The 27,710-nt window shown below is 38.9% G+C and overlaps 1 protein-coding gene across 8 annotated transcripts in view; it reads left to right on the top strand.

Moving 5' to 3' along the window:
* The window catches only part of TTC3 (tetratricopeptide repeat domain 3), a 57,436-nt gene that overhangs the window by 8,141 nt on the left and 21,585 nt on the right, over positions 1 to 27,710 (top strand). For 3 of the 8 annotated variants that reach the window (XM_064406513.1, XM_064406545.1, XM_064406504.1), the window contains exons 10-22: positions 4,223 to 4,285; positions 4,752 to 4,806; positions 5,420 to 5,582; positions 5,674 to 5,719; positions 7,342 to 7,465; positions 9,627 to 9,681; positions 17,888 to 17,950; positions 18,839 to 18,899; positions 20,108 to 20,174; positions 21,509 to 21,634; positions 21,924 to 22,061; positions 24,756 to 24,836; positions 25,612 to 25,724. In XM_064406513.1, coding sequence (XP_064262583.1) covers positions 4,223 to 4,285; positions 4,752 to 4,806; positions 5,420 to 5,582; positions 5,674 to 5,719; positions 7,342 to 7,465; positions 9,627 to 9,681; positions 17,888 to 17,950; positions 18,839 to 18,899; positions 20,108 to 20,174; positions 21,509 to 21,634; positions 21,924 to 22,061; positions 24,756 to 24,836; positions 25,612 to 25,724 — 1,155 coding nt within the window. Of the gene's footprint in view, positions 1 to 4,222; positions 4,286 to 4,751; positions 4,807 to 5,419; positions 5,583 to 5,673; positions 5,720 to 7,341; positions 7,466 to 9,626; positions 9,682 to 16,627; positions 16,884 to 17,887; positions 17,951 to 18,838; positions 18,900 to 20,107; positions 20,175 to 21,508; positions 21,635 to 21,923; positions 22,062 to 24,755; positions 24,837 to 25,611; positions 25,725 to 27,710 lie in introns of those variants that run through there. The other 5 variants (XM_064406551.1, XM_064406536.1, XM_064406522.1 and 2 more) reach the window with 4 other exon arrangements.

The raw sequence follows: 27,710 nt of genomic DNA, 5'->3' as shown, positions 1-27,710 counted from the left end.
CCTAATTAAAAAAAAAAAACCCCTATAACCCATTTTTATTCTATTTCTTTGCTGTTTTTTTCTGATCCAAAAGTCCTCTTAGGGCTTCAAATGGCCAAGGGGAAGAGGGGCAAAGCTGCAAGAAAAAGCATTATTTTAATATGGATACTTTTAATTATTTTAATTTTAAATGAATTATTTCAATTATTTAAAAATTATTTTAATTATTTGGTGTGGACAGCCAAGAACAACCACTTTGGGGTGTTTGCCCTCGAAATGCTCTGGCAAATGTTGCCAATATTTATCATTATTTATCTTTATTCCCATGATGCAAAAGGAGTAAAGAACAAATATTTCACTGCCCGTTCTTGGCAGCTCTCGGGCTTTGTTTCCTTTGGAAATCTTTGTTCAATTTCTTCCCTAAAGGCATTTCCTGAAAGGCTCTGGAGACTTTCCTGGGCTCCGTGGAAGGGACAAAGGGGTGAAATGGGAAATTTTAGGGCGTTTTTCCCCTTTCCTTGGAATGTCAGCAGGGTTGGTGTGCTCACAAAAATGCTGGTTTTACTCCTCCTGGTGTCTCTGAAATGCAGGAAAATTGATAAAATCCCACTTTCCACAAAACCCCCTTGTGCAGAGTTGGATTTTTCATTTTGAACTCTGTAGCTTTACAGTTACACCCTGGAAAGGATCAGGATTTTTTGATTTATTTATTTATTTTGATTTATTTACTTTATTTTTATTTATTTTATAATCAAATATCGGGATATTTGATTTATTTATTTAATTAATTATTTGATTTCTTTATTTTTTATTTATTTTATCTATGTCTCATCGCGTTTAATTGAATCAAATTCAATTTAATCAATGAATTTCCAATATTCTGGGAATAAATCCATTTTAACCCCCATGAATGCCACATGGCTGGAGGGGGTTTGGTCCCAAATTCGAGCTGGTTTCACCCTTCTGCAAAATTGCAGCAAGGCCAGGAAGGGAAAAGCAGAATTTGGTAGAAAAACAGGAAATCCTGGGGCTGTCGTGTGGAGGAGGTCATGTGATTTCCAAGAGTTGAGGGTGAGCTGCTTTTTAAGAGCAGCCTGAGAATAATTTGAATTAAGTGGAAGTTGCATTAATGGCCCCAAAAGTTAACAAATGATCCCACAATTACAGTGAACATTCCCATATACACCCACGGGGTTTTCTGTGTGGAGTTTTTCAGGCAAATCTGGTGAAAAATCCCATTTTTTTCCTTCTCCTTAAGGTTTTCAGTAGTGAAAATCCCATTTTTTTTCCCTTCTCCTTAAGGTTTTCAGTGGGAATAGCCATTATTTACTGATTGCAAGTTGCTTTAATGGCCTCCAAAACTTAGAAATGATCCCACAATTATAATGAACGTTCCCATGTAAACTCACAGAGTTTTCTGTGTGCAGTTTTTGCTGGCAAATCTGGTGAAAATCCCATTTTTTCCTTCTCCTTTCAGTTTTCAGTAGGAATAGCCATTATTATCTCTGAGCTGCTTTTTAAGAGCAGGCTAAGAATAATTGATTGAATGAATTGGAAGTTGCATTAATGGCCCCATAACATAAAAATGATCCCAGAATTACAGTGAACATTCCCATATACACCCATGGGGTTTTCTGCGTGGAGTTTTTGCAGGCAAATCTGGTGAAAATCCCATTTTTTTTCCATCTCCTTAGGATTTTCAATAGGATTAGCCATCATTAACATGAATTGGGAGTTGCATTAATGGCCCCCAAAACTTACAAATGATCCCACAATTACAATGAACATTCCCATATAAACCCATGGTGTTTTCTGTGTAGAGTTTTAGCATGCCAATCTGGTGAAAATCCCATTTTTTTCCTTCTCCTTAAGGTTTTCTATAGGAATAGCCATCATTAACTAATTGCAAGTTGCTTTAATGACCCCAAAACTTAGAAATGATCCCACATTTATAATGAACGTTCCCATGTAAACTCAGAGGGTTTTCTGTGTGGAGTTTTTGCAGGCAAATATGGTGAAAACCCCTTTTTTTTTTTCCCTTTTCCTTAGGGCTTTCAACTCTGAGCTGCTTTGTAAGAGCAGGCTAAGAATAATTTGAATTAATTGGAAGTTGCAGTGATGGTGCCAAAACTTACAAATGATCCCACAATTGCAATGAACATTGCCATATACACCCATGGTGTTTTCTGTGTGGTGTTTTTCAGGCAAATCTTGTGAAAAATCCCATTTTTTTCCTTCTCCTTAAGGTTTTCAGTAGTGAAAATCCCATTTTTTCCTTCTCCTTAAGGTTTTCTATAGAAATAGCCATCATTAACTAATTGGAAGTTGAATTAATGGCCCCAGAAGTTACGAATGATCCCGCAATTACAGTGAACATTCCCACATACACCCATGGGGTTTTTTTGTGGAGTTTTTGCCGGCAAATCTGGTGAAAATTAAATTTTTTCTTCTTCTTAGGGTTTTCAGTGGGAATAGCCATCATTAACTAATTGCAAGTTGCTTTAATGACCCCAAAACTTAGAAATGATCCCACAATTATAATGAATGTTCCCATGTAAACTCAGAGGGTTTTCTGTGTGGAGTTTTTGCTGGCAAATATGGTGAAAATCCCTTTTTTTTTTTTCCCTTTTCCTTAGGGCTTTCAACTCTGAGCTGCTTTTTAAGAGCAGGCTAAGAATAATTTGAATTAATTGCAAGTTGCAATGATGGTCCCAAAACTTACAAATGATCCCACAATTGCAATGAACATTCCCATATACACCCATGGGGTTTTCTGTGTGGAGATTTTTCAGGCAAATCTGGTGAAAATTCAGGGTTTTTTTTTTTATTCTTAGGGTTGTCAATGGGAATAGCTATTATTAACTAATTGAACTTCCATGAGTGGCCCCAAAAATTACAAATGATTCCACAATTTTAATGGACATTCCCATATACACCCATGGTGTTTTCTGTGTGGAATTTTTTCAGGCAAATCTGGTGAAAATTCAATTTTTTTCCTTCTCCTTAAGGTTTTCAGTAGTGAAAATCCCATTTTTTCCTTCTCCTTAAGGTTTTCTATAGGAATAGCCATCATTAACTAATTGGAAGTTGAATTAATGGCCCCAAAAGTTACGAATGATCCCGCAATTACAGTGAACATTCCCACATACACCCATGGGGTTTTCTGTGTGGAATTTTTGCTGGCAAATCTGGTGAAAATTCAATTTTTTTTCTTCTCCTTAAGGTTTTCAGTAGTGAAAATCCCATTTTTTCCTTCTCCTTAAGGTTTTCAGTGGGAATAGCCATTATTTACTAATTGGAAGTTGCTTTAATGGCCTCCAAAACTTAGAAATGATCCCACAATTATAATGAATGTTCCCATGTAAACTCAGAGGGTTTTCTGTGTGGAGTTTTTGCTGGCAAATCTGGTGAAAATCCCTTTTCCCTTTTCCTTAGGGCTTTCAAATCTGAGCTGCTTTTTAAGAGCAGGCTAAGAATAATTTGAATTAATTGGAAGTTGCAATGATGGTCCCAAAACTTACAAATGATCCCACAATTACAATGAACATTGCCATATACACCCATGGTGTTTTCTGTGTGGAGATTTTTCAGGCAAATCTGGTGAAAATTCAGGGTTTTTTTTTTTTATTCTTAGGGTTGTCAATGGGAATAGCTATTATTAACTAATTGGAACTTCCATGAGTGGCCCCAAAAATTACAAATGATTCCACAATTTTAATGGACATTCCCATATACACCCATGGTGTTTTCTGTGTGGAATTTTTTCAGGCAAATCTGGTGAAAATTCAATTTTTTTCCTTCTCCTTAAGGTTTTCAGTAGTGAAAATCCCATTTTTTCCTTCTCCTTAAGGTTTTCTATAGGAATAGCCATCATTGACTAATTGGAAGTTGAATTAATGGCCCCAAAAGTTACGATTAACCCCCAATTTTAATGAACATTCTCACATACACCCATGGGGTTTTCTGTGTGGAGTTTTTGCCGGCCAAACTGATGAAAAATCCCATTTTTCCCTTTCTCCTTGGGGTTTTCAATAGGAATAGCCATTATTAATGAATTGGAGTTCCTTTAATGGTCCCAAAAGTTACAATTAACCCCCAATTTTAAGGAACATTCCCATGTACAACGGTTTTCTGTGTGGAGTTTTTGCTGGAAAAACTGTTGAAAAATCCCATTTTTCCCCTTCTCCTTGTGGTTTTCAGTAGGAATAGCCATCACTAACTGCTGATAATCTCCTTTTTCCAGGCCCACCAACCACCTGCTGTATGGGAACCGAGCTCTGTGTTTCATCCTCACCAGGGAGTACGAGTGAGTGACCCCTGCACTCCTGGGCTCAGCTCCTTTAAAAACTGGGGGACTTTTGGAATTCAGTGCATTTTTTAAAGCCTAAAACATCAGATTGTTTCTGGTTATGTGGCTGCAGTTGGTTGTGGTTATCCCTGGAGGTGTCCAAGGCCAGGTTGGATTTTTTCTTGGAGCAGCCTGGGGTGGTGGAAGGTGTCCCTGCTCATTTTGGGGTGGAGCTGGGTGAGGTTTAAGGTCCTTTCCCACCCAAACCATTTCCATAGTTTGGGAAAAAAACAAAACCATTCCATAGTTTGGGAAAAAAACTAAACTATTCCATAGTTTCCATATGAGCTGCTGTTTTATTCAATTTTTAATTTTTATGCTCTCATTTATTAGATTTGTATTTATGCTTTTTACACCAGCCTGGAGATTTTTTTTTTGGAGCTATAAATAATAAATTCCTCTTCTTTCCCTTCCCTTCTCTCAGGAGAGCTGTACTTGATGGAAAAAGAGCCATAGTTCTCAAGCCTGACTGGCCAAAGGTTGGTTTCTTGGACATTCCAAAATAATCTTTTTTTTTTGGCATTTTAGAGCAAGAAGAGAACCCAGAGCTGATTTTTAATGAATGGACACAGAGCTCTGTGGCCTGAGGATTCTGCCAAGTGCATTTTCCTTGGGTTTTTAGATTTAAAATGTTATTATTGTGAGGTGCCTGTCAGTGCTGGTACAAGGTGCTTGGCATGTGTAAAGACAGAAGAAAATGTTTTATTATGTTTTGAGTTATCAGAGTGCTTTAAAAAATAAATTTAGATATATAGAAAAATCCTGGTTAATGGCCTACAGATATTTCCCAATATTCCTGGCCTGAAGGAGAGTAAATAAGAGATACTTACACCATTGCAAAGTAGCTGAGATTAGAGAAGAAAAAGCAAATTTGCTCTTTTCCAAAGCAGAGAAAAGCAAAAAAAAAACCCCAAATTTCCTTTTTTCCCCAAAGCTCTCCCAATGCCTTATCCCTGTTTCAGTTAAAATCTGATTTTTTGCCTTTTTGCTGCTAGTGCAGCAGGTTTGGCTGTTAAATCCTCCTCTCCTTGGTGTGGCTAAAACCTTGAAATCCTGATTTTTTTATTTTCTTTCCTTTTTTTTTTGTCCTAGGGTCACTACCACTACTGCAAAGCCCTGGCCCTGCTGGGCAAGGCTGAGCTGGCCCTGGTGGCCAACAAGAGAGCCCAGGAGCTGTGCCAGAACAGCCCAGAGGGGCTCAAGGAGCTCGTGCAGCAGGAGGAGAAATTCAAGAAAACCTTCCAGGAAAGCCACGGTAATCCCTGCTCTCTGCAGGCTTGGCCATTGGCATCAGAACCAGCTCGGTTTTGGGTTTTAATTCTTTCTTTTTTTGGGTTTTTTTTTAGGTAATGAACAGAAACAGAAGGCAAGGAAGCCTCCGCCTGAGAAAAAGTAAGGGGTTTGTTTTGGGTGGTTTTGAAATTGGTTTTTGAAATTGGTTTTTGAAATTGGTTTTTGAAATTGGTTTTTGAAATTGGTTTTTGAAATTGGTTTTTGAAATTGGTTTTTGAAATTGGTTTTTGAAATTGGTTTTTGAAATTGGTTTTTGAAATTGGTTTTTGAAATTGGTTTTTGAAATTGGTTTTTGAAATTGGTTTTTGAAATTGGTTTTTGAAATTGGTTTTTGAAATTGGTTTTTGAAATTGGTTTTTGAAATTGGTTTTTGAAATTGGTTTTTGAAATTGGTTTTTGAAATTGGTTTTTGAAATTGGTTTTTGAAATTGGTTTTTGAAATTGGTTTTTGAAATTGATTTTTGAGTGATTTTTTTGAGTGATTTTTTTGAGTGATTTTTTTGAGTGATTTTTTTGAGTGATTTTTTTGAGTGATTTTTGAGTGATTTTTGAGTGATTTTTGAGTGATTTTTGAGTGATTTTTGAGTGATTTTTGAGTGATTTTTGAGTGATTTTTGAGTGATTTTTGAGTGATTTTTGAGTGATTTTTGAGTGATTTTTATAATTGATTTTTGAGTGATTTTTATAATTGATTTTTGAGTGATTTTTATAATTGATTTTTGAGTGATTTTTATAATTGATTTTTATAATTGATTTTTGAGTGATTTTTATAATTGATTTTTATAATTGATTTTTGAGTGATTTTTATAATTGATTTTTGAGTGATTTTTATAATTGATTTTTGAGTGATTTTTGAGTGATTTTTATAATTGATTTTTGAGTGATTTTTATAATTGATTTTTGAGTGACTTTTATAATTGATTTTTGAGTGACTTTTATAATTGATTTTTGAGTGACTTTTATAATTGATTTTTGAGTGACTTTTATAATTGATTTTTGAGTGACTTTTATAATTGATTTTTATAATTGATTTTTTGAGTGATTTTTAGTTGTTTGTTTTTAATTAGCAATGTTTTTTGGTTCGTTTTAAATTTATTTTAAATTGATTTTTAATTTTAATTACAAAAAATGAAATTTTAATTTTTAAATAATTTTAAAAACTTTTTTTAAATAGCAGTGTCTTTAATTTTTTTAGAATTAGCAATGATTAGGTGCTACATAACGTAGATATTGCATAAATTTCGTTGTCTATCAGGAAATAAAAACAAAAGTAATAAATTGATCAGGAGTACTGAGGATTTCTATGAACTAAATAACCTTGAGTATCCAAAGCAGTGTGGGGCCAGGGTATTTTTAACAATTAATTACCAGGGTATTTTTAACAATTAATTGCCATTATTAATTACTTAACTTCCAAATTTATAAATTTAATAATTCAGTTCCAATTTTAGAGAAAACTGAGGTGGTTTTTAAAGTTATTTTATTTTATTATTTTATTAATGGTTTTATTTTGGGGTTTTTTTGCTGTTGCTGTACCTTTGCACAAGTTTGGACTGTGCAGTTTGAAGCTGTGAAAAAAGTCTGATGAAATCCTTTACATCTATTTATGGGATTACACCCCTCCAGGAGGGGCAAGGTTAATTGTTATTAATCTGCTTTTTCATTTATATTTGTGTAAAACATGGAGGAAATCCCAGGAATTCTCTCTTTTTCCATACCAGAGACTGCACTTCCTCAAAATCTCCTCCAAGAGTCTCCCAGGAGCAGAAGGGAGCAGAAAAGGAGAGGAAGAGCAGCCAGGCTGAGCCCAAGGATGCCCACGGGGCTCAAAAGCAGGATGCCAAGGTGAGGCTGGCACTGCAGCAATTCCAGCTGGAATTCCTGCAGCAGTGGTGCATTTTCCTGGGGTGTTTCCTCCCAAAGCCACCACGGAAATTGGGATTTTCGGGTGGTTGCTTGAAGGTGGAGATGGCCACTGTCATGTTTTGACTTGGAATTTTTTTAGATTTTATTTGTAAAATCTAAAACTGAAATGTAAATGATTATTTTTAAAAATCTAAAACTAAAATTTAAATTTTTACGTTTAAAACTAGCAAGAAGTAATTATTAATTTAAAGAGCTGTTTGTGACATTTTTCTTGGTTTTGCTGTTGTTATTGTAAGATAATCAGTTATGATTTATGTGTCATAATATACATTTATAATATATAATATACATTATAAATATATTATATATATTATATATAAATAGATTGGAAGTTGAATTAATGGCCCCAAAACATAAAAATGATCCCACCATTTCAATGAACATTCCCATATACACCCATGGGGTTTTCTGTGTGGCGTTTTTGCAGGCAAATCTGGTGAAAATTCAGGTTTTTTTTTTTTATTCTTAGGGTTGTCAATGGGAATAGCTATTATTAACTAATTGAACTTCCATGAGTGGCCCCAAAAGTTACAAATGATTTCACAATTTTAATGGACATTCCCATGTGAACCCATGGGGTTTTCTGTGTGGAGTTTTTGCAGGCAAATCTGGTGAAAAATCCCATTTTTGTTCCTTCTCCTTAAGGTTTTCAGTAGTGAAAATCCCATTTTTTCCTTCTCCTTAAGGTTTTCTATAGGAATAGCCATCATTAACTAATTGGAAGTTGAATTAATGGCCCCAAAAGTTACAAATGATCCCACAATTATAATGAACATTGCCATATAAACACATGGGGTTTACTGTGTGGAATTTTTGCCGGCAAATCTGGTGAAAAATCCCATTTTTTTTCCCTTCTCCTTAAGATTTTCAATGGGAATAGCCATTATTTACTAACTGGAAGTTGCTTTAATGGCCTCCAAAACTTAGAAATGATCCCACAATTATAATGAACATTCCCATGTAAACTCACAGAGTTTTCTCTGTGAAGTTTTTGCAGGCAAATCTGGTGAAAATCCCATTTTTTCCTCCTCTTTACAGTTTTCAACAGGAATAAATAGATAATATATTTATATATTAAATATATATATTATATATTAAATATATATATACTATAAATGTATAATATACATTATTGTCCTAGTATGTCTTTGTCTAATACATTATTGTACTTAATTAATGTAAATACATTATTTGCATCGTAAATACATTATTGTCTTTGTAAATTTATAATAATGTAGTGTTGTCTTTGCTGTCGTTATTGTAAGATAATAGATTATAACTTATATGTTATAATGTATATTTATAATAAATATAATATATGTTATAAATAGATATAGAAAATAGAAACATTTAATATGAATTTATATATTAAATATAAATCTATATTATACATGTATCATATATTTTTATATATTGTATATAACATTATATATTATTATAGAAATATTATATGGTACATAATACTATATAATGTTATATATAATATATTTTATTATATAAAATATATAATAATATATATTTCTGTTTATATATATTTTTATATGTGTAATTTACATATTATAATTCAGCCCATGAATTGCACCATTAAAAGCTGCATGGTGCAGAACACGCTGGTGAATAATTTGGATTTTCAGCAGAGCTGTTTGTGCTGTCAGCAGGGGGAGGGCCCTGGGCAGTGACGTGGCCCTGGGAAAACGAAACCAGAGCAGCAGGGCAGGAAATGGAAATTCTGGGGATTGTTGGCAGAGAAAAACAGGCTGGGGAAAGCCCCAGAAGGGCTCGGGGCTTTCCTGTTATTTTCTCCTGAAAACCTCCCTGCAGGTCTGTGAGTTTGGCTTCCCTCAGGGGGAATATTTCTGTGCCAGATTTGTAGATAATATAAACTGAGGCAAACTTGGGAGGAAAATCATTACAGAAGCACTTTGATTAACAAAATTAATTGTCTTTGCCTCTTGATTAGGAGCATAATGCAGCACAGTTTCATTTCTTCAGTTGCTGAGGGGTTTGGGGGTTTTGGCTTTGTTTGAATCCAGTCAGGGAGATGGATTTGGGTTTTGTAATCTGATATTTTTGCCATCAGGTGACTGAGCCCCAGAGAACAGAAGGCAAAGGTTCCCCGCTGGAGCAGCCTCAGAGTGAGTTTCTCTTTTGCTTTGTATCAAGTCTGAGCCACTTCTTCCTCTGCTGCTGCCATAATTAATGACCAGAAGTTAATTTCCTGTCATTTCCACAACAATGAGCAATCAGCTTCTACTTCTTCCTTAGACACTTCTCTATTTTTGTCTTAATTCCTCCATGCTTCTGCAATTTGAATCTCCTTGACTGAATTCAGAACTGAAACTGGAATTAAAGAGTAAAATCTGAGCCACAGGCTGGAAATGCTGTCCCTCCTCCTGAGCCAGGATGTGAATCAAAGAGGAATCTGTATTTCAGTATTTACAATTAATTTGTGGTTAATAAATGCCCCAGCAGAAAATAATTCTGCAGGTAGAGAGAGAAGAGGCCACAGAATATTTGGCAGAGTGAATTTTTAGCTGCAGACTTGGAGAGTTGTGTGGTTTCTTGCTCATGTTTGGGGTTTTTTTCAATGAATAAATGATTTTATGGAGAGAACTCCCAGCCCCCAAAGCTCCCCCAGTGCCAGAGCTGTTTTTCTGCACTGGAAGTGAAGTTCAGGCAGCTCTGAGCTTCAAAGGGAAATCCTTTCCTAATTTTTCCTGGGGGTTTTTACCACCTCCTCTCACTTGTCTGAAGCCCCATTCCTGGAATATTTAAACACCTGAGGAGGTGCCAAAGCACAGAGCACTTGAAAACTGGATTTTAGGAAAGCACTGAAGGTGTATTAGGAAATGTTATTTTTAAATGAGCAGGAGGGGGATCCTAATCTTGGGAGCTTTGTGAACACCTTGAAGGATTAAAGGATTTCTTGGGAGGTGGAAAATGTGGGGAAGGCTGCACAGGAAATCCCAAGAGGTTTTTGTTGGGAAGGTGAGGAAAAAAAATGAAAACTTTATTTTCTGAAGACAGGCTGGGAGAGTTGGGATTGTTCAGCCTGGAGAAGGTTTTGGGGAGAGCTCAGAGTCCCTAAAGGGGCTCCAGGAGAGGGAGAGGGGATGGAGGGCCAGGACACAGGGAATGGCTTCAGAGTAGGATTTGATGGGATATTGGGCAGGAATTGTCCCCTGGCGGGTGAGGAACTGCTGGCTTTCTAAATCCCTTCTCCAGGAGGAGTCTGGGTGTGACTGGATCCAGGTTTAGTGACAGACCTGGGCTCTGGTTTGTGCCCAAGGGTTTGTTGGGTGGGATTGATCCTTTCTGGGGGTTTGTCCCTCAGGATTAAGGATGGCAAACCCAAGGTATTGATACAGGTAAAATAAATCCTGGATTTCAGGTGATGGAGATGATGATTAGAGAAAGGGATTTTAATCAATCTGTTACACAATGGAAGTGGTAATAACCTGTGGGAAATTTTAGAAGGAATTTGAGGTGGGACCTCTGAATTGTTTTTGATGATGTGGTTTATTTTCCTTCTGCATAGGCAGGAAGGGTGAACTTAGCTCACATCTTCACTGCATGGTTCAGAAGGTCCCAAGACCCTCAGTTAGAAGACTTTTAAGGAGTTATTAACCCATAAAACACTGCTAACAAGGATATTTATGTTTTTGACCCAATCCTTAAATATTTCATCTTATGGACCCATGTTACCCTGTGAGCTTTCTTAACCTGTCATGTTCTGACACACAAACCTACAGTGCTGCATTCTGAGCTCCTTGTTTACCTCTGGAACTGCTTTTATTTTTATATCTTAAAATCTAAAACTCTAAACTTTACTTAGCTCAGTGTGTCTCTGCTTTAAACTACAAATCCACATTCTCCCTTCCAGACCTCAGTTTGGGAGCCTTTTCCAAGGTCTCAGATCAAATCCTGGGTTTTATTCTAAGCTTTGGCTTCCAGGCCCAAAGTTCTGAGAGTTCCCTGCATTTCAGATTCCAGCATAACTGATACTTCAGTGCAGTGTTTTTCCAAGCAATACTTTAATAATGAAGCAATATTTAATAATGATTATTTTTTTAGCCTGGAGAAGAGAAGGCTCCAGGGTGACCTTAAATCCCCTTCCAGCACTAGTTAAAAGGGATTAATACAGCACAACTTTCCAACATACCATATACAGTATTCATTTTAATATTTGTGAAGAGCCAATCATATAATGTGCATTTTTCACAAATACTGTTTCAGGGAGACTAGTAATGTGTACTACAGTGATTAGGTTACAAACACAAACTTCTGCATGTAACAGCATCTCTTGCTTGCAGAGTTCAATGGGATTTTCTTTTCCCAGTAAACCTGTCTGATGGAATCTTCTTGCAGTCTGGGTCTAATTTTCAAAGTTCCCTTTGCTTTTGCCAAGGCATCCTGTTATCAAATCTCTGATGTTCACCAGGTCCAAAGTCCCTCATCTGCCTTGTGTCCCCCAACATTCCAACAGTAAAATAAATCCTGGATTTCACTTGAGGGAGATAATTATTAGAAAAAGGGATTTTAATCAATCTATTACACAATGGAAGTGGTTATAACTGATACTTTAGTGCATTGTTTGTTCAAGCAATTCTTTTATAATGATTATTTTTTAGCCTGGAGAAGAGAAGGCTCCAGGGAGACCTTAAATCCCTTGGCAGTGCCTAAAGGGGCTCCAGGAGAGCTGGAGAGGGACTGGGGACAAGGGAAGGAGGGACAGGACCCAGGGAATGGCCTGGAGCTGGAGAAGGTGATGCTGAAACCAGCCAAACCCAAACTTTCCAACCCAACCTGCAGCAGTAAAATTCAGCCATTGCTCATCCTCAGTGCTGAACACACCCAGAGCCTCAACTCCGCTTTCCTGGAATTCATTTCTGTCGAGTTTGCTGTGGGTCTTGGGTATTCAAAGAGACAGCAGCAGCTGCTGGTTGTAGTAAAGTTGTTTTTTGCATGGGTACCTGTGTCTTGAAGGCAGAGAGTTCTAAGTGAGTTCTTCTTAAGTTAGAAGGTGCAGCTGGCAGTGTTGTTCTGTTACTATTTTTTAAGGGTAGGGCAGTTGTTTTCTGGTGATTGAGCAGTTTTGTTCATCTTTTCTACAAATAATCTTTTTTAGAAAGGTATCTTCTGTTACTAGGCTATTGAGCTTCACTGTATAACTGATAAAATGACATTATTTTATTGTGAGATGCTCCACCCAGAGGGAAGAACTAAGCATTTTTGCTTAAATATAATCAGAGATTTAGAACAGCACAGTCAGCCTTTTCTTACTAAATTCTCAGAAGAGCAGCTTTTTTCTCTGCTAGAATCCCAGAAGAAGACCGGGCTTATCTACACTGCCTCTACATCTTCAGAAGAAAACTGCACTTTTCTACAAGATAACTGCCTTAACAAAACTCCATCTGTCACTGTAAGAAAACTGCAGCTGCTATTTAATCAGACTGCTGCTAACACTTTGACTAATAGGGTGTCAGGTTGCATTTTAACTCTTAGTGTGGTTTTGTATTACTGCAGTTTTAATTTTATTTTTATTTTCTTCCCTAGTAGAGAACCATTATTCCTGCTCCCATAGCTTTGTCTGAGAGCCACTTAATTTCAAAATCACAATAATTTGGAAAGAGGAGGTTTACATTTTCTGTTTTAGGGGAAGCTCCTGCCTTCCTTAGCAGATGCCTGACTTTTCAAATCAAGGCAGTGTAAAAGTCTGTGCTAAAGCTTTCTGGCATAGAGTCCCAGGCAGAGGCAGAAGTAAAAGCTCTCACAGAGTCCAAGGCCAAAGCAGCAGCAGCCCCACACCTTTCTTCTTTCTTCTTGATTGTGATGATGATGAAGAAGAGAGCGAGGAAGAGCAAGCAGGAACAGCCTTTTCTTCTTCTGATGCCTTGAGAAGGCTGAGCTAGAGCAGAGATTAAACAGAGTTAAAGAATAAAGCAGGGATTTATGAAAAGGCCTCCATGGCTCCACCTTGGGCAGCACCAGAGCCCAGCCAGGGCTGCACCCAAGATGAACCCAAATGGTCCCAAAATGCACGAGCGCTGCCGGGGTCTCTCCCTGGGCTCAGCTCTGCTCCATGTGCACATTGCAGTTCAGTGTCCAATCCCACTGCAGCCCCTGCAGTCCCATCCTGCTTGTTTTTCTCTCTGCAGCCCACGGGGTTTGTGCTCCTGGGCTGAGATTTGGGTCATTTGTCCTTGGTGCCCAGCTGGAGCAGGAATTGTTTTGTCTCCCTGCTCTGTGCACAGAGCTCACCATCCCCTAATGTGAAGCTCAGACCCACACACAAAAGCAGCCCAGAATGTGAAAAATAGAAAAGCTCAAACCTGAGGCATCACTTTCTTCTTCTTGTGCTCTTGTTGTTCTTTTTGTTGGTGGCTGTCCACAGCCCAATACAGAGGTTTTTATACATAAACCAACCAATCAGCTAAAACCACAAATCTAAAACATTCAGAATCTGAACCTGACTCTAATGTACAAAAGTGATAGGGAAGTAGTGTCAGTTCTTGCCTAAATTAGTTTTATCTATTTACACATACAGCTTTATCTGTTTACATTAATAATTCTGTCTGTTCTGTCTAGAGTAGCAAGCAAAATTCTGCTGTGTTTTTGAATGTCTGGAGCTAAGTTTAAACTGAGCTTTAAACTAGGCCTTAGGGCCTTTACTAGCTAGTTTTTTAAGGCACTTAAGAACTTACTGCTAAGTAAAATAAGTAGTAGTAAGTAGAATTTTAAGAAACTTTACTACTAGTTTCTTAAGGCACTTAAGATATTTTTCTACTTACTTATAACTATGTCTTACACTTCTGTTTACTTAAAGTTTGAACTTACACTTTGACTTCATCATGTTATATTTGCCCAATTATCCAATCAAAAATAAACCAAACAAATTAAATGTAACAGCAATCTTAAGTAGCTTTAATATATATAAAATTGAATACACTCGAAATATTGACAATACAATTTGGTTAAAATAAGGAATAATTTGGTTCTGATAATGGCGCGTCAGGAAAAATAACCATGTGGGGTATGGAGTGCAGGGCTGGACCCCCATCACCTCAGGTACAAGCTTGCCAAGCCAAAATTCCCCTTTTTGTGCTGTATGGTATCACTCAAATAAATAGGGCAGGAGATCTTTCTCCTTTTTTAATGCCTTTATTAAAAATCAGCTCAGGTGGGGAGACCCGATGGGACACACACACGCTGCTGCTGCTCCCAGGAGTGACACGGAGGAGGAGGAGGATGATGCAGCTGTGTCCCTGGTGTGCAGGCAGAGCTGGGGCTTCTGTCCTCATGAGAGCACCAGGAGATTCCCCTTTTTCAGTTTGAGGTTCTCCCTCCAGCTGACATCCTTTTAGGTTAGGGTGAAAGGTGAAAAGGGATCTTAGCAGACACTGGATTCAGTTCCTCACCTCTAGACATCACTTAGATCTCTTAATTCCATGGTGGCTCGTTGTTTTAGGGGTTTTTATTGCTGCATTTGGTGAGGTGTTTCCACATTTGCATGCCGTTTGTCACCTCCCCCACAGTCTCAGGTGTCATCCTCCAGCAAGCAGCAGGGGCACACTTGAGCTGATTTCCGACCATTAACAGGTAATTAATGAAAAACTATTAACAGGTGGTTACAACATGAACTTATTAACAACAGCAGTTGGTGTAACTTGTTAACTCTGCAACTTAAGAAAATGGACAACTTTTCTACTCATAACAATTAACCATCTCCTCCCATATTCACACTTGTATTTCCACCCTCACCATCACCTTCATCCCGCATGCTGCACCATTCTTTTAGGGGGTCGTGCCACTCTTTGGGGGTCTTCTTTGAGGAAGGCTTCTCCTCCCCCTCAGTGTCCTGTAGTTCACCTTTTGGATTACACATGTGCACTAAGCTGGTGTAATGTCAGCCAAAGCTAATATAATATAAGCCAATATTATGTTCCAGCATCAAAGCAATAAATCTCATGTAATTAACATTTTCCTGGTGTCCAACCAAATTCTCCTCTCTTCCAACTAAATTTAGTAATAATTATTTCTTGCTTCTTCCTGTTCTGAACATCTGCAGGAGAAAGGGTTGGGGGAACCCCTCCTCTCCCTTTCTTTATTGGCATTACACCTACAACTGTTTTATTATTGAATATTAAATATCAATATTAATCTGATATTGCTATTAATATATTTAAAATTAATAAGTATTAGTATTAATTACTGTATCAATATTGATTGCTGTTTCAATTTTGTCAGCTCAAATCATACCTATTTGGCACAATCTCTATGTAGTTTAATAGATCTTAATTTCTCTAAAGGCTTAACCTCAACCCCTGCATTCATTTCTCTGCCTGAGGAGACTGGGGACACTTGCATTCCATCATTCCATCACATTTCCAGGCATCCACCTCTTCCTGGAGCTCCTTTCATGGCCCTGGAGAGTCACTGGAAGGTTTCTCTGGGGCTCTGTTCACTGGGAGCCCCCAATATTTGCAGTTTCCTTTCCTGAGCCCCTCTTTGGGTGTGTGCTGCTGTTTCTGGGTAGGTCATTTTTACCCCCTGAATTCCCCATTATCTGTTCCCCCCCAGTTCCCAGCTGTGCTCAGCATCCTCTGTGCCTCTCTGACATTTTTATCTCCTTGGCAAGTTGGGCTCTGAGCCCTTATCACCCAACTTCAGGGGCACTGGAAATTTCCCTTCTCCCGCTGTGTGTCAGAGCACGGGCCATGACAGAGGGTGAAATCGGGCATTAAATTAGAAATTCTTGCCTGGCAGGGTGGGGAGGCACAGGGAGGGTGGGGAAAGGGCAGGGTGGCTGATTTTTGAAGGAATTGAGGAAGGAAGAGGGATAATTCTGGAAGAGAGATCTGACAATTCTTGGCCCAACACCACGGAACGCGTTGGCCGCAGTAATTCCACCCAACTCGTGTTCATGCCATGCTTTTTCTTTATTTGCACTGCTTTATTTTCACTTTCTGTTCTCCCTTCCTCCTCCCCCTGGTTTTGTAGGGCAAAATATTTGATTTGAAAGGAGGAGGAGGCTCCCAGTGACTGGCTGGCCCCAGTTTGCTGTGGGTGGGGGAGGAAGAGCTTTTTTTTTTTTTTTTCCCTTTGCCTTTGTTCACTGAACTTGCAGGAGTTTTAATGGAAAAGAACTTAATGCCACATTTTATTGTAGTAAAGTTGTTGGCCTTTTTGATTTATTTTTCTTGCTACTTCCTATTTTTGGTCTTCATGTACTGTTTCTTTGAGCTCGTGTATATTTTTATTAAATATTTTTGGTCGCTCCTAATGGAAAGTGCTAAGAAAAGTAATACTACTTCTAATATTTTTAAGTATTTGTGGGGTAAGTAAATGATGTTTTCTGTGGAATTAATACATTTACTTAAGTATTTTAATTGCAAATCAGCTGGTTTTGCTTGTTAACCTTGTTTTAGAAGCTTTTGTATTTCAGTTGAAAGCAGCATTTGAAGTTGGGTGTTGTAGGGGAGGAGTTGTTTCTATGGGAATTGTTGCTGCAGTAATTTTTGTTGAATGGCTTTTGAAATTGGATGAAAATAATGCTGATTGATTTCTTCCTTCCATGCTGAGGTGGTTTCTCTTCTCTTCACTAAGATTTTGCTGTGGGTTAGATTGGTTCCTTAAGGGAAAGCAACACATAAAATGAAGAAAAAGTGAAATATCTCAGTCTTCGGCTGGTTGAAGGGTGATGTGCTGCAGGTGTTTCCAGGCTTTCAGAAGGATTCTGATTTTCCATCATTCCAGTATCTCTGTTTAGAGGGATTTGTGGGGATTTTTAGCTTTGGAATTCCCGTGAGTTCAGCAGCCATCCACTCCAGGAGTGGTCCATGAAGTAATTCTGAACATGTTCAGTCCTAGTGACTCCTGATTCCTGGCTGACTCATTTGAGTTTAAATGAGTCATTAAGGAGCTCTTAATGGGAAATTGCTGCTGGCCCAAGGCTTTGAGTGCCCCTGGGCAGGATTTAGCTGAGGAATGCTCATGGGCCACCTCCCTGCCTGCAGGGAGAGCACTCAGGGCTGCACTGGATTTTTCCACAGCCGGTGGCTTTCAGTATTATCTGTTTAAAATGCTCTGAGGATCATTTTTAAGCACAGATTAAAGTTTCACCTACAATATGAATAACTCCTCCTATTTTCAAATCTGATTTTCTGGTGGTGCAGCAGAACAATCACCCAGTGCCCAAGAGTTTCAGTCCAGGTGCTGCATTGTTTTCCTGTGGGTGTGTCCAATAAAAAAAAGATGATTTTTGCAGTTAATGGCAGGAATTGCTGGGTTTGTCATCACAACAAAGCCTTAAAGCACATTTTCTCCTTCCTTGCTGCTCAGGAATGGTTTCCTCAGTCCCTGCTCCACAGCAGGGTCGGATCTCTGGAGTTTTGAAATGCTCCAGTGAGTTCTGTGTGACATCTGTGATGTGAAATTTGAGAGTTAAAAGTGAATTGGTCTCTCCTGATAAATCCTTCCTTGTTTTTGGCATGCAGTATTTCCACTTTGAGTTATTTGTCTGTCTCTGTTTATTTCCATTTGCGTTTGACAAGGATTGAACTTGACTTTAATTTGGGGGTTTTGAAGCAAAAAATTCATCCTCATCATTTTTTCCAGAGAAACTTGGACTTCCATAGGGATCTGTTATTCCCTTGGAAAACTCTGATTGATCACTAATAGTATAAGGAAAAAAAACCCAAACAATTTTAATATAACATATTGCATGATATTATTTTATAATCCATTACCTAACGTGCAATGTATGCAGTCTAATATACAATAGATAATTATATAATCATTTGAAATATATATTTTTCTAGTATATATATATTAGAAATACATATTAGAAATACATCTACTTCTAATATATATATAAGTATAAACTGTTATATATATCTATATATATAGATATATATAGATAGATAGATATATATATAAAAACCTGTTCTTTTATAGGACAGACTGATTTCTTTAGCCTGGAGTCCACTTTAATAATCACAATTTTGTGATTATTTAATCACAATTTTGTGATTAAAATCCTACAATCCTACAGAATTTTAAGATTCCTCTATTTGAAATCTCTCCCCTTTAGGATTTTTTTAATCCTATCTACCATTGAACTAAAACTAAAATCAAATTAATGGTATGAACACTTTTTGGATGTGTTAGTTTTGACCTGGTCAGTTTTTAGGATCTACAATTTATGGAGCCAAATGTGAGTTCCAGGTGCATTTTTTTGTTTGCTTGTTTTGGTAATGATAATTTTGTTTAAAATCCTTTTCCTCTTTACAGACCAAAGTCAGCAAAACAAACGAAAACCAAAAACCAAAACTTGTGACTATGAAAAAATGAGGTAAGAAATACTATTTATTTAAAAATTTATTCTTATTTTGAGCTATTTTATGTAAAATTAATACACCTTGGATTTGCTGCTTGCTCCTTGCTAATGGCTTTGTGTAATTTTTTACATCCCAGTAGTGGATAAAGTCCCCAGAATTCCAATTTTTCCACAGTTATTACTTGAAAACTGAAAATCTTCCATGCCCAGCTGAATTTTAGTAGATGGAGGCATAAGTTGAATATTTGCTGTTAAAGCAGAGTTTTCTTTCAGTTGTTACATCCGAAGTTACAGCAATAATTGTAACTCTTACCTCATTCCCAAGGCCTCCTTGCACCCAATAATTGTTCAAACTCCTCTGACACTCCCCGAGCTCAGGAAAAAAATGAAATCTGCTTTTATAAGCTTTATTTTATGAAAGAACTTTGCTTGGAGTCCTTTAGTTGTTTGTTGGCTCCAATTTCCAATGAAAAGTCTGATTTTAAGGTCAAGGATGCTTCTGTAGAACAGGAAGGTGAATGGTTGGACTTGGGGCTAAAATTCAGTTAATTCAGGTAAAACTATAGATTTTCTCATATTAAATACTCATATATTAAATATTTATTAATATATAATTATATATTTAATATTATATTTGTGCAATATTTATGCTTCCACTTAAAACAGAATTTATCAGAGGAAATAATTCAATATTTCCAGTGGTGCTGGGGCCACCAGGCTCTGGAGATTTGTCTTGTGTTTGGGATGGCTCAAAGCATGAGGGTGCAGCAAAATGAGATTTTTATTCTATGGAAATAGGGAAGTTTCCATTCAAGAGAATTTTTCCAAGGCAGATTTCAGGTTTCTTTAGGAACCCTGATAATTCCCAGTCCTAATCTAAGTGTTACCACACCCCAAATTTCTTTTAATCTGTACTTATTTCAGCACAATCCTGTTGTTTTTCTATATTTTTTTGAGTACCAGTGTAGGAAAATTGAAATTTTGCCACAGGAGAGGTCATGAAAGTGAATTATCAGTGGCTTCCTTTTCCTTTCACTTCAAGGAGGGGGAATATTTTTATTTATTGTGGAACAAATCCTCTTTAAAGCAACTGAAGCAGCTCCAAAATTGTTTCTCTGCTGTGGGGAGATGATCAGACCTAAGAAAACCACATTTTATTGAAAATAAATTGAGATTTAAAGCATATTTACAAACCCTTGGTGCCCCTGTCCTGTGTTTTGTAGGGATCAGATGGATTTGAAGAGGGAATCTAAAGTCGTGGAGGATAAAGGTTTCTGTGCTGTGCCACAGGTAATGGGAATCCAGCCTTAAACTGGAAATTATTTCTCATTTTTTAGGAATATTGCACAAAACCTTGGTTAATTCCAAAATTTTTGTGCTCTGTGTGGCTTTGGTCAAAGGCAGGAGTTCTGTGGTTACACTGATTTATTCTGATTTATTCTGATTTTCTTCTGGTTTCTCTTTCTTCTCCTGCTGTAAAACCTGGCTGGGATAATTTTTAATCAAAAATTAAAACCTGGCTGGGATCATTCAGGGATTGAAAAAGCCCTTCCCAAATTTCTAAATGTTTTTCCCAGTCTTGGATACATTTGGAAATAACCAGTTTTGTGGGATGGCTGTTGGAAATGCTGTAAAATTCACACACATTTCATAAAATTCATACACTGGGGGAAAATTCTCCTTCTCTGGCCTTAGCACCAATGAATTCCTGAAGGAAATGATGGCAATGCTTGACTAATTAATTAAATTATTTGATTAATTAAATTATTAATTTATTAATCCCTGTTAAATGGGGATGTAGATACCAAAAATCTTTATTCTGATTAAGTACCTCACAGGACAGAACTGAATTTAGGAGAAAATGCAGGTTCTACCCCTTATTTCCTATCAAATACCTCTTTTTGTTTTGCTCATTCATTGTTGTTGTTGAAATGAACATTTTTATTAATTTAATCTGCTTTTTATGTCATGTAATTTAGCATTAAAATAATATAATTTATTCTGATCTATAACTGCATGGGGACAGCATTAACCCAGGAGTTGTAGGAAATTAAAATAAATCTTCATTATTTACAGACTCCCTGCTGGAAATTCCTGCAGATTTCAGTATCAGTAAAGAAAACAAAATATAGTTTTTATATAACATAATAAAAAATAACAGAATAAAACAGTGGACTGTGAAACCTTCCAGCATGAGCTGAGCTGGACACAAAGTGCTGCAGAATAAAATAATTCTCAGCCCTTCCAAAAACATTTGGATACAAAAAAGTGAGGAAAAGCAGAAGCTTTTGGGTTTTTTTTATGTGTGAGGAGAATGAAAATGGTGCTTGAACTAAATTTGCAGCTTTCTGGAGAGAAATTTAGAATAAAAATGAGGATTTTAAGAGATTAGCAACTCCATGAAAATCTAAAGTAGAAGTTTTACAAAGATGCACCTTGATTGCTGCTTGACGAGTGAAATTGTGGTGAAACCATCCAGGAGGATGCAGAATTTCCACTTGGCTGTCCCAGAAGTATTTTAGCAAATATTGATTTCCTGAATTCAATATTTTGCTTGCTTTTGAAAGCCAAAAAAACAAAAAAAAATTAAAATGTTGTTTTCTCTTGAACTTGCTGTCTGTCAGACATTCCAGGTGGATTTCAGTCCAGATGTGAAATCCCTCGAGCAGGAGGCTGATGGAACCTCGGTGGACAGGGATAAACCCACTTTATTACAACTGCTGAAAGCCTTGAATGCTCCAGAATTCACGGTAAACTCGGAGAAATAACTTGATTTTTTTCCCCAGAAATGAAAATTTATTCATTCAACCCCTTCCTTCCCCCAAAACCACCCTGTTGGCTGCAAGTGTTTCCCTGAAAATTGGGAGAAGAGGGTGGGAAAACAACCCAACAACATCACAGGGGGTGTTTTGGGTGCAGTGTGAAAAAAAATCTGGAGGTGCAGCGTAAAAATATTTGCCAAAATAATACTATTAATGAAATAAAATGGAGGGAAATTCGGTTTTCTTTTGGCTTGACTGCCTTTGGTGCACATTGCAGGTGGAGTTCAGCTGCCTGCCAGAGGAGGTGAAGGCGCTGGCGCGGGATGGCTGCAGGGCCCTGCAGGAGCAGCAGTGCCACGGCGCTGAGCGAGCCTTTGCCCAGCTCCTCGGCCTCCTCTGCGCCACAGGCTCTTCGGTAACGGGAGCAGAATTCCCTCCTTGTGCCGGGGAGGGAGGTTTCTGCCTCCACCAGCCCGTGCCACTCCTCCCTTCCCCCAAAATAATCATTGTTTAATTCAGTTGCTGGCTGCAGAGCTAAATGTATTTCCAAAATATTCTTCTTTTTGCCTTTTTCCCCACCTTTTTGCCTTTTTCCCCACCTTTTTGCCTTTTTTCCCCCCTTTTTGCCTTTTTTCCCCCCCTTTTTGCCTATTTTCCCCCTTTTTCCCCCCCTTTTTCCCCTTTTTCCCCCCCTTTTCCCCTTTTTCCCTTTTTTCCCCTTTTTCCCTTTTTTCCCCTTTTTCCCTTTTTTCCCCTTTTTGCCTTTTCCCCCCCTTTTTGCCTTTTCCCCCCCTTTTTGCCTTTTTCCCCACCTTTTTGCCTTTTTTCCCCCCTTTTTGCCTTTTTTCCCCCCCTTTTTGCCTATTTTCCCCCTTTTTCCCCTTTTTCCCCCCCTTTTTCCCCTTTTTCCCCCCCTTTTCCCCTTTCCTTTTTTCCCCTTTTTCCCTTTTTTCCCCTTTTTCCCTTTTTTCCACTTTTTCCCTTTTTTCCCCTTTTTCCCTTTTTTCCCCTTTTCCCTTTTTTCCCCTTTTTGCCTTTTCCCCCCCTTTTTGCCTTTTTCCCCACCTTTTTGCCTTTTTTCCCCCCTTTTTGCCTATTTTCCCCCTTTTTCCTTTCCCCCCCTTTTTCCCCTTTTTCCCCCCCCTTTTCCCCTTTCCTTTTTTCCCCCTTTTTCCCTTTTTTCCCCCTTTTTGCCTTTTTTCCCCCTCTTTCCCTTTTTTTCCCCCCTTTCCCCCCTTTTTGCCTTTTTCCCCCCCTTTTTGCCTTTTTCCCCCCTTTTTCCCTTTCCCCCCCTTTTTCCCCTTTTTTCCCCCCCCTTTTTCCCCCTTTCCTTTATTTTCCCCCTTTTTCCCCCTTTTTCCCCCTTTTTCCCGTTTTTTTCCCGTTTTTTCCCCCTTTTTCCCCCTTTTTCCCGTTTTTTCCCCCTTTTTCCCCCTTTTTCCCCCGTTTTCCCCCGTTTTCCCCCGTTTTCCCCCGTTTTCCCCCGTTTTCCCCCGTTTTCCCCCGTTTTCCCCCGTTTTCCCCCGTTTTCCCCCGTTTTCCCCCGTTTTCCCCCGTTTTCCCCCGTTTTCCCCCGTTTTCCCCCGTTTTCCCCCGTTTTCCCCCGTTTTCCCCCGTTTTCCCCCGTTTTCCCCCGTTTTCCCCCGTTTTCCCCCGTTTTCCCCCGTTTTCCCCCGTTTTCCCCCGTTTTCCCCCGTTTTCCCCCGTTTTCCCCCGTTTTCCCCCGTTTTCCCCCTTTTCCCCCTTTTCCCCCTTTTCCCCCTTTTCCCCCTTTTCCCCCTTTTCCCCCTTTTCCCCCTTTTCCCCCTTTTTCCCCCTTTTTCCCCCTTTTTCCCCCTTTTTCCCGTTTTTTCCCCCGTTTTCCCCCGTTTTCCCCCGTTTTCCCCCGTTTTCCCCCCGTTTTCCCCCGTTTTCCCCCGTTTTCCCCCGTTTTCCCCCGTTTTCCCCCGTTTTCCCCCGTTTTCCCCCCGTTTTCCCCCCGTTTTCCCCCCGTTTTCCCCCGTTTTCCCCCGTTTTCCCCCGTTTTCCCCCGTTTTCCCCCCGTTTTCCCCCCGTTTTCCCCCGTTTTCCCCCGTTTTCCCCCCGTTTTCCCCCTTTTCCCCCCTTTTCCCCCTTTTCCCCCTTTTCCCCCTTTTTCCCCCTTTTTCCCCCTTTTTCCCGTTTTTTCCCCCCGTTTTCCCTCGTTTTCCCCCGTTTTCCCCCGTTTTCCCCCTTTTTCCCCCCTTTTCCCCCTTTTTCCCCCCTTTTCCCCCTTTTCCCCCTTTTCCCCCTTTTTCCCCCTTTTTCCCCCTTTTTCCCCCTTTTTCCCCCTTTTTCCCCCTTTTTCCCCCTTTTTCCCCCTTTTTCCCCCTTTTTCCCCCTTTTTCCCCCTTTTTCCCCCTTTTTCCCCCTTTTTCCCCCTTTTTCCCCCTTTTTCCCCCTTTTTCCCCCTTTTTCCCCCTTTTTCCCCCTTTTTCCCCCTTTTCCCCCTTTTTCCCCTTTTTCCCCTTTTTCCCCCTTTTTCCCCCTTTTTCCCCTTTTTCCCTTTTTTTCCCCTTTTTCCCTTTTTTTCCCCTTTTTCCCTTTTTTCTCCTTTTTCCATTTTTTTTTTCCCTTTTTTCCCCTCCTTTTTTCCTCCTTTTTCCCTTTTTTCTCCCTTTTCCCTTTTTTCCCCTTTTTCCCTTTTTTCCCCTTTTTCCCTTTTTTCCCCCTTTTCCCCCCTTTTTCCCTTTTTTCTTCCCCCTTTTTCCCCTCCTTTTTTCTCCCTTTTCCCTTTTTCCCCCCTTTTCCCCCCGCTTTTTCCCCCTTTTGCTTTTGCCCCTTCTTAGAAGAGTAATAGCAAAGATTTGGATGAAATATTGGGATTTTATTCATGAAAACACCATTGTTGGTTGGACTTGATGTTCTTAAAGGTCTTTTCTGTGATTGTCACATGAACTTTGGTTTGTAACAACAAAGGGTAAAAAGGATTCTGATGGCAAATTCTGTGAAATTTGTTGTTTGTTTGTCTTTACCCAGTCAGCCACTGACTCAAAAGTCATCCTTTAATTAATCCATTAATTAATCTACAGTATTTTTACCATGTTTTTGTTGTGCTGTGACTGTAATTTAACTCTCTTTTTTTTTTCAGTATGTGAATATTCCTTATATTAATTATGTTATATTCCTCTATGGACATGCCACTGCCCTACTGGGAATAGGACAGCCTGAGGTAGGATATTCATGTATTTCTATTTTTATTTATTTCTATATTTATGTGTATATTTATAATAAATTGTATATTTATTTATATAATTTGTGGTACAATTATTTATTTATTTTAATTTATTTTATATTGAAATACTGCTTTAATTTGAATTTCTAGCTCAGGCAGTTTCCCATCCCTTTTTTGTATCTTCCTAACTGAGAAGATGATGGGGGAAGGAAACCTCTGGACACATCTTGAAATTGTCCAGATTGAATATCTGGGACTAAATCCTTGATGGTTTTGGATTAATTAAGCTATCAAATAAAATTTATTTGTTAGCTTTCAAATGAGCATCTGAGCATCAAGAAATTGCAGTCAGTAATTTTTATTTCTGCTCTGCTCTGGTGTTTTGAACAGAAATATTCTGCTCCTAAAGCAAGAGCCAGGAATTGCTTTGGGTGATGGAAAATGCCAAACCAGAGCTGGGGGTTGCTTTTTTTGGGGTGTTTCTTCCTGCAGTGTTTGGTAATATTCAGTTCTTAAAATGAATTTTAAAACAGCTGAGCTCAGTCATTTAAATTCTTTGTGTAACAGCAACTCCATGTTTACAGAATAAATTGTTTTTTTAAAAAGGAAGGGAAGTTTTGCCTGTGATCACAAGGGTGTAATTCCATTTACTGTTCCTAAGGCTGATCAAGGAATAGGGCACAGTGACCCCGTCTAAAGGGGGAAAAGAACCAGGAAAAGTGGAAATATTCTGGCAAAGCTCCTGTATTTGTGTCTCACATTTCTTTTGAAGGCATTGGCAAAGGCTGAACGTCAGTTCAGGAAAATAATGGAGCAATATCCAGAAGAAAGTTGTTTTTGTTTGGCACACTATGGAATTGGAAGGGTTTATCTCAGGCAAAACAGGTTGGTCTGATGGAAAATTTTGGGGTTTGTTGGGGAAAAAAATGGTATTTGAGGAACTGTGCGTGGTGGGGCTTTAATTTTGCTGTGTTAATCATTAAATTAATCCATCAGGTGGGTTTAATCCAAAGGGTTTAATAAAATAGATTTAATCCAGTGGGTTTAATCCAATGGGTTTAATAAAATAGATTTAATCTAGTGGGTCTGTTCCAATGGATTTAATCCAATGGATTTAATAAAATGGATTTAATCCAGTGGATTTAATAAAATGAGTTTAATCCAGTGGGTTTAATCCAATGGGTTTAATCCAGTGGGTTTAATAAAATTAGTTTCATCCCATGGGTTTATTCCAATGGATTAATCCCATGGGTTTAATCCAATGGTTTTAATAAAATTAGTTTAATCCAGTGGGTTTAATCCAGTGGATTTAAACAAATGGGTTTATTCCAATGGATTTAATCCAATGGATTTTATGCAGGTGGAAGTTTGTTCCTGCTGAGGAGCTGATGGGAGCTGCTGAGCAGAGCAGATTTGAGGGAATATTTGGGATTCAGGGGTCACAGCCCTGCAGTGGGGGAGAGCTGAGAGGAAAAGAACAAACCCTCTTTGTTCTGAGGGAAAAATGCATCCTGAAGCAATGTGGCTTTATCTCATCCCTGGGGAGCTGGAGGGTGACCTTGGGCTGAGCTAAGGCTCCAGTGAGTCACAAATTCCCTGGAGCTGATAAATGAGCAGGGATGAGTTCCTGAGCTGGCACATCCCAGGGGCACAGGGAGAGCCTGAAATGAAGAGCCAGGACAAGAAACAAACTGGGAGAAAAAGCTGGAGCTGCTCCCTCCCAGCCAGGGCTTCCTGCTGGAGTTTCTCCCTCGTGGAATCCTGGCTGTGGGAAGCTGATATTTTGGGATATCCCTGGTGCTCTGTGGGATCAAAATCCCCCCTAAAGGCTCGTGGTGGGAGCTCCTTATCCAGCTGTGATCCTGCTCCTCTGGGAGAGAAGAATTCCATGGAAAAGCTCCAGGGTGGAGGTAAAGACAGGGAGAGCATTTCCTAATGACTCAGAGGAAACACTCAACGTCAGGAAAAATAATTTATTGTCCATTAAAACAGAAGTGGAGAGTGGGAAACAGAGTAAAACAACTAAAATCACCTTTCTCCTCCCCTCCTTTATCCCAGGCTGGAATTCACTCCCTCATTCCTGACTCTTCTCCCTCTGAGCTGCCCACAGGGATGGGGAATGGGGGAGTTTTTCTCCCCTGCTCCTCGCAGGGATTCAAGGAGGTTTTGTGCAGGATGTTTTTCCCTTTATCCTGCTTTCCTTGAGGAAAGCACAGCTGGGCCTGGCTGTGTTGGCTCCTGCTGGAACTGGGGCTCTGCCCTTGCTCAGGGAACAGCTCCCAGCTCCCTGACCCTCTTGCCAGGCCAAAATAATGCCAAAATAATGCCAAATCAAGGAGTTTTGGTCCTGAACCTTCTCCCCTCCTGCTGTGGGGTGGCTCAGAGCACGTGCTCAGGGTTGGTGGATGCTCAGAGGGAATTCCTCCCTCCTGGGATCTGCATCCCAGTCCTGTGCTTGGGGCTCGTTGTCTTGGCAGCCTTGACCCCAGAAAAAGTCCCTACACAAGTGACAACACCTCTGTTGGATTAAGCCCTTTTCTGACCCAGAGATGGGGCAACTGAGAGGTGTTTAAAAACTTTTATTCCATTTTCAGTCTCATGTGAAGGCTGAGACAATAGAGATGTTATAATTCACACCATCACAATCAGAAGCCAGCTGAAAACCAACCATCTAAAATTACCCCCATAAATCTTACTACAATACATTTTTCATCATTCTATCTCTCCAAAATATCCAGTTTTATTTACAAAACCACCTTTAAAATTTTTTTTCTAATTCCATTTCTCTCTCAACAATATCTCCAATTCCATAACATTTCTAAGCCAGCATTTCTTATCTCAAACTTCACATCCAAATCCATGCCATAAACC

Source organism: Passer domesticus, chromosome 2, assembly GCF_036417665.1.
Source record: "Passer domesticus isolate bPasDom1 chromosome 2, bPasDom1.hap1, whole genome shotgun sequence".
Taxonomy (NCBI): Eukaryota; Metazoa; Chordata; class Aves; order Passeriformes; family Passeridae; genus Passer; species Passer domesticus.
Note: the sequence above shows the minus strand (reverse complement) of the source record. Positions and strands in the feature narration are given on the sequence as shown.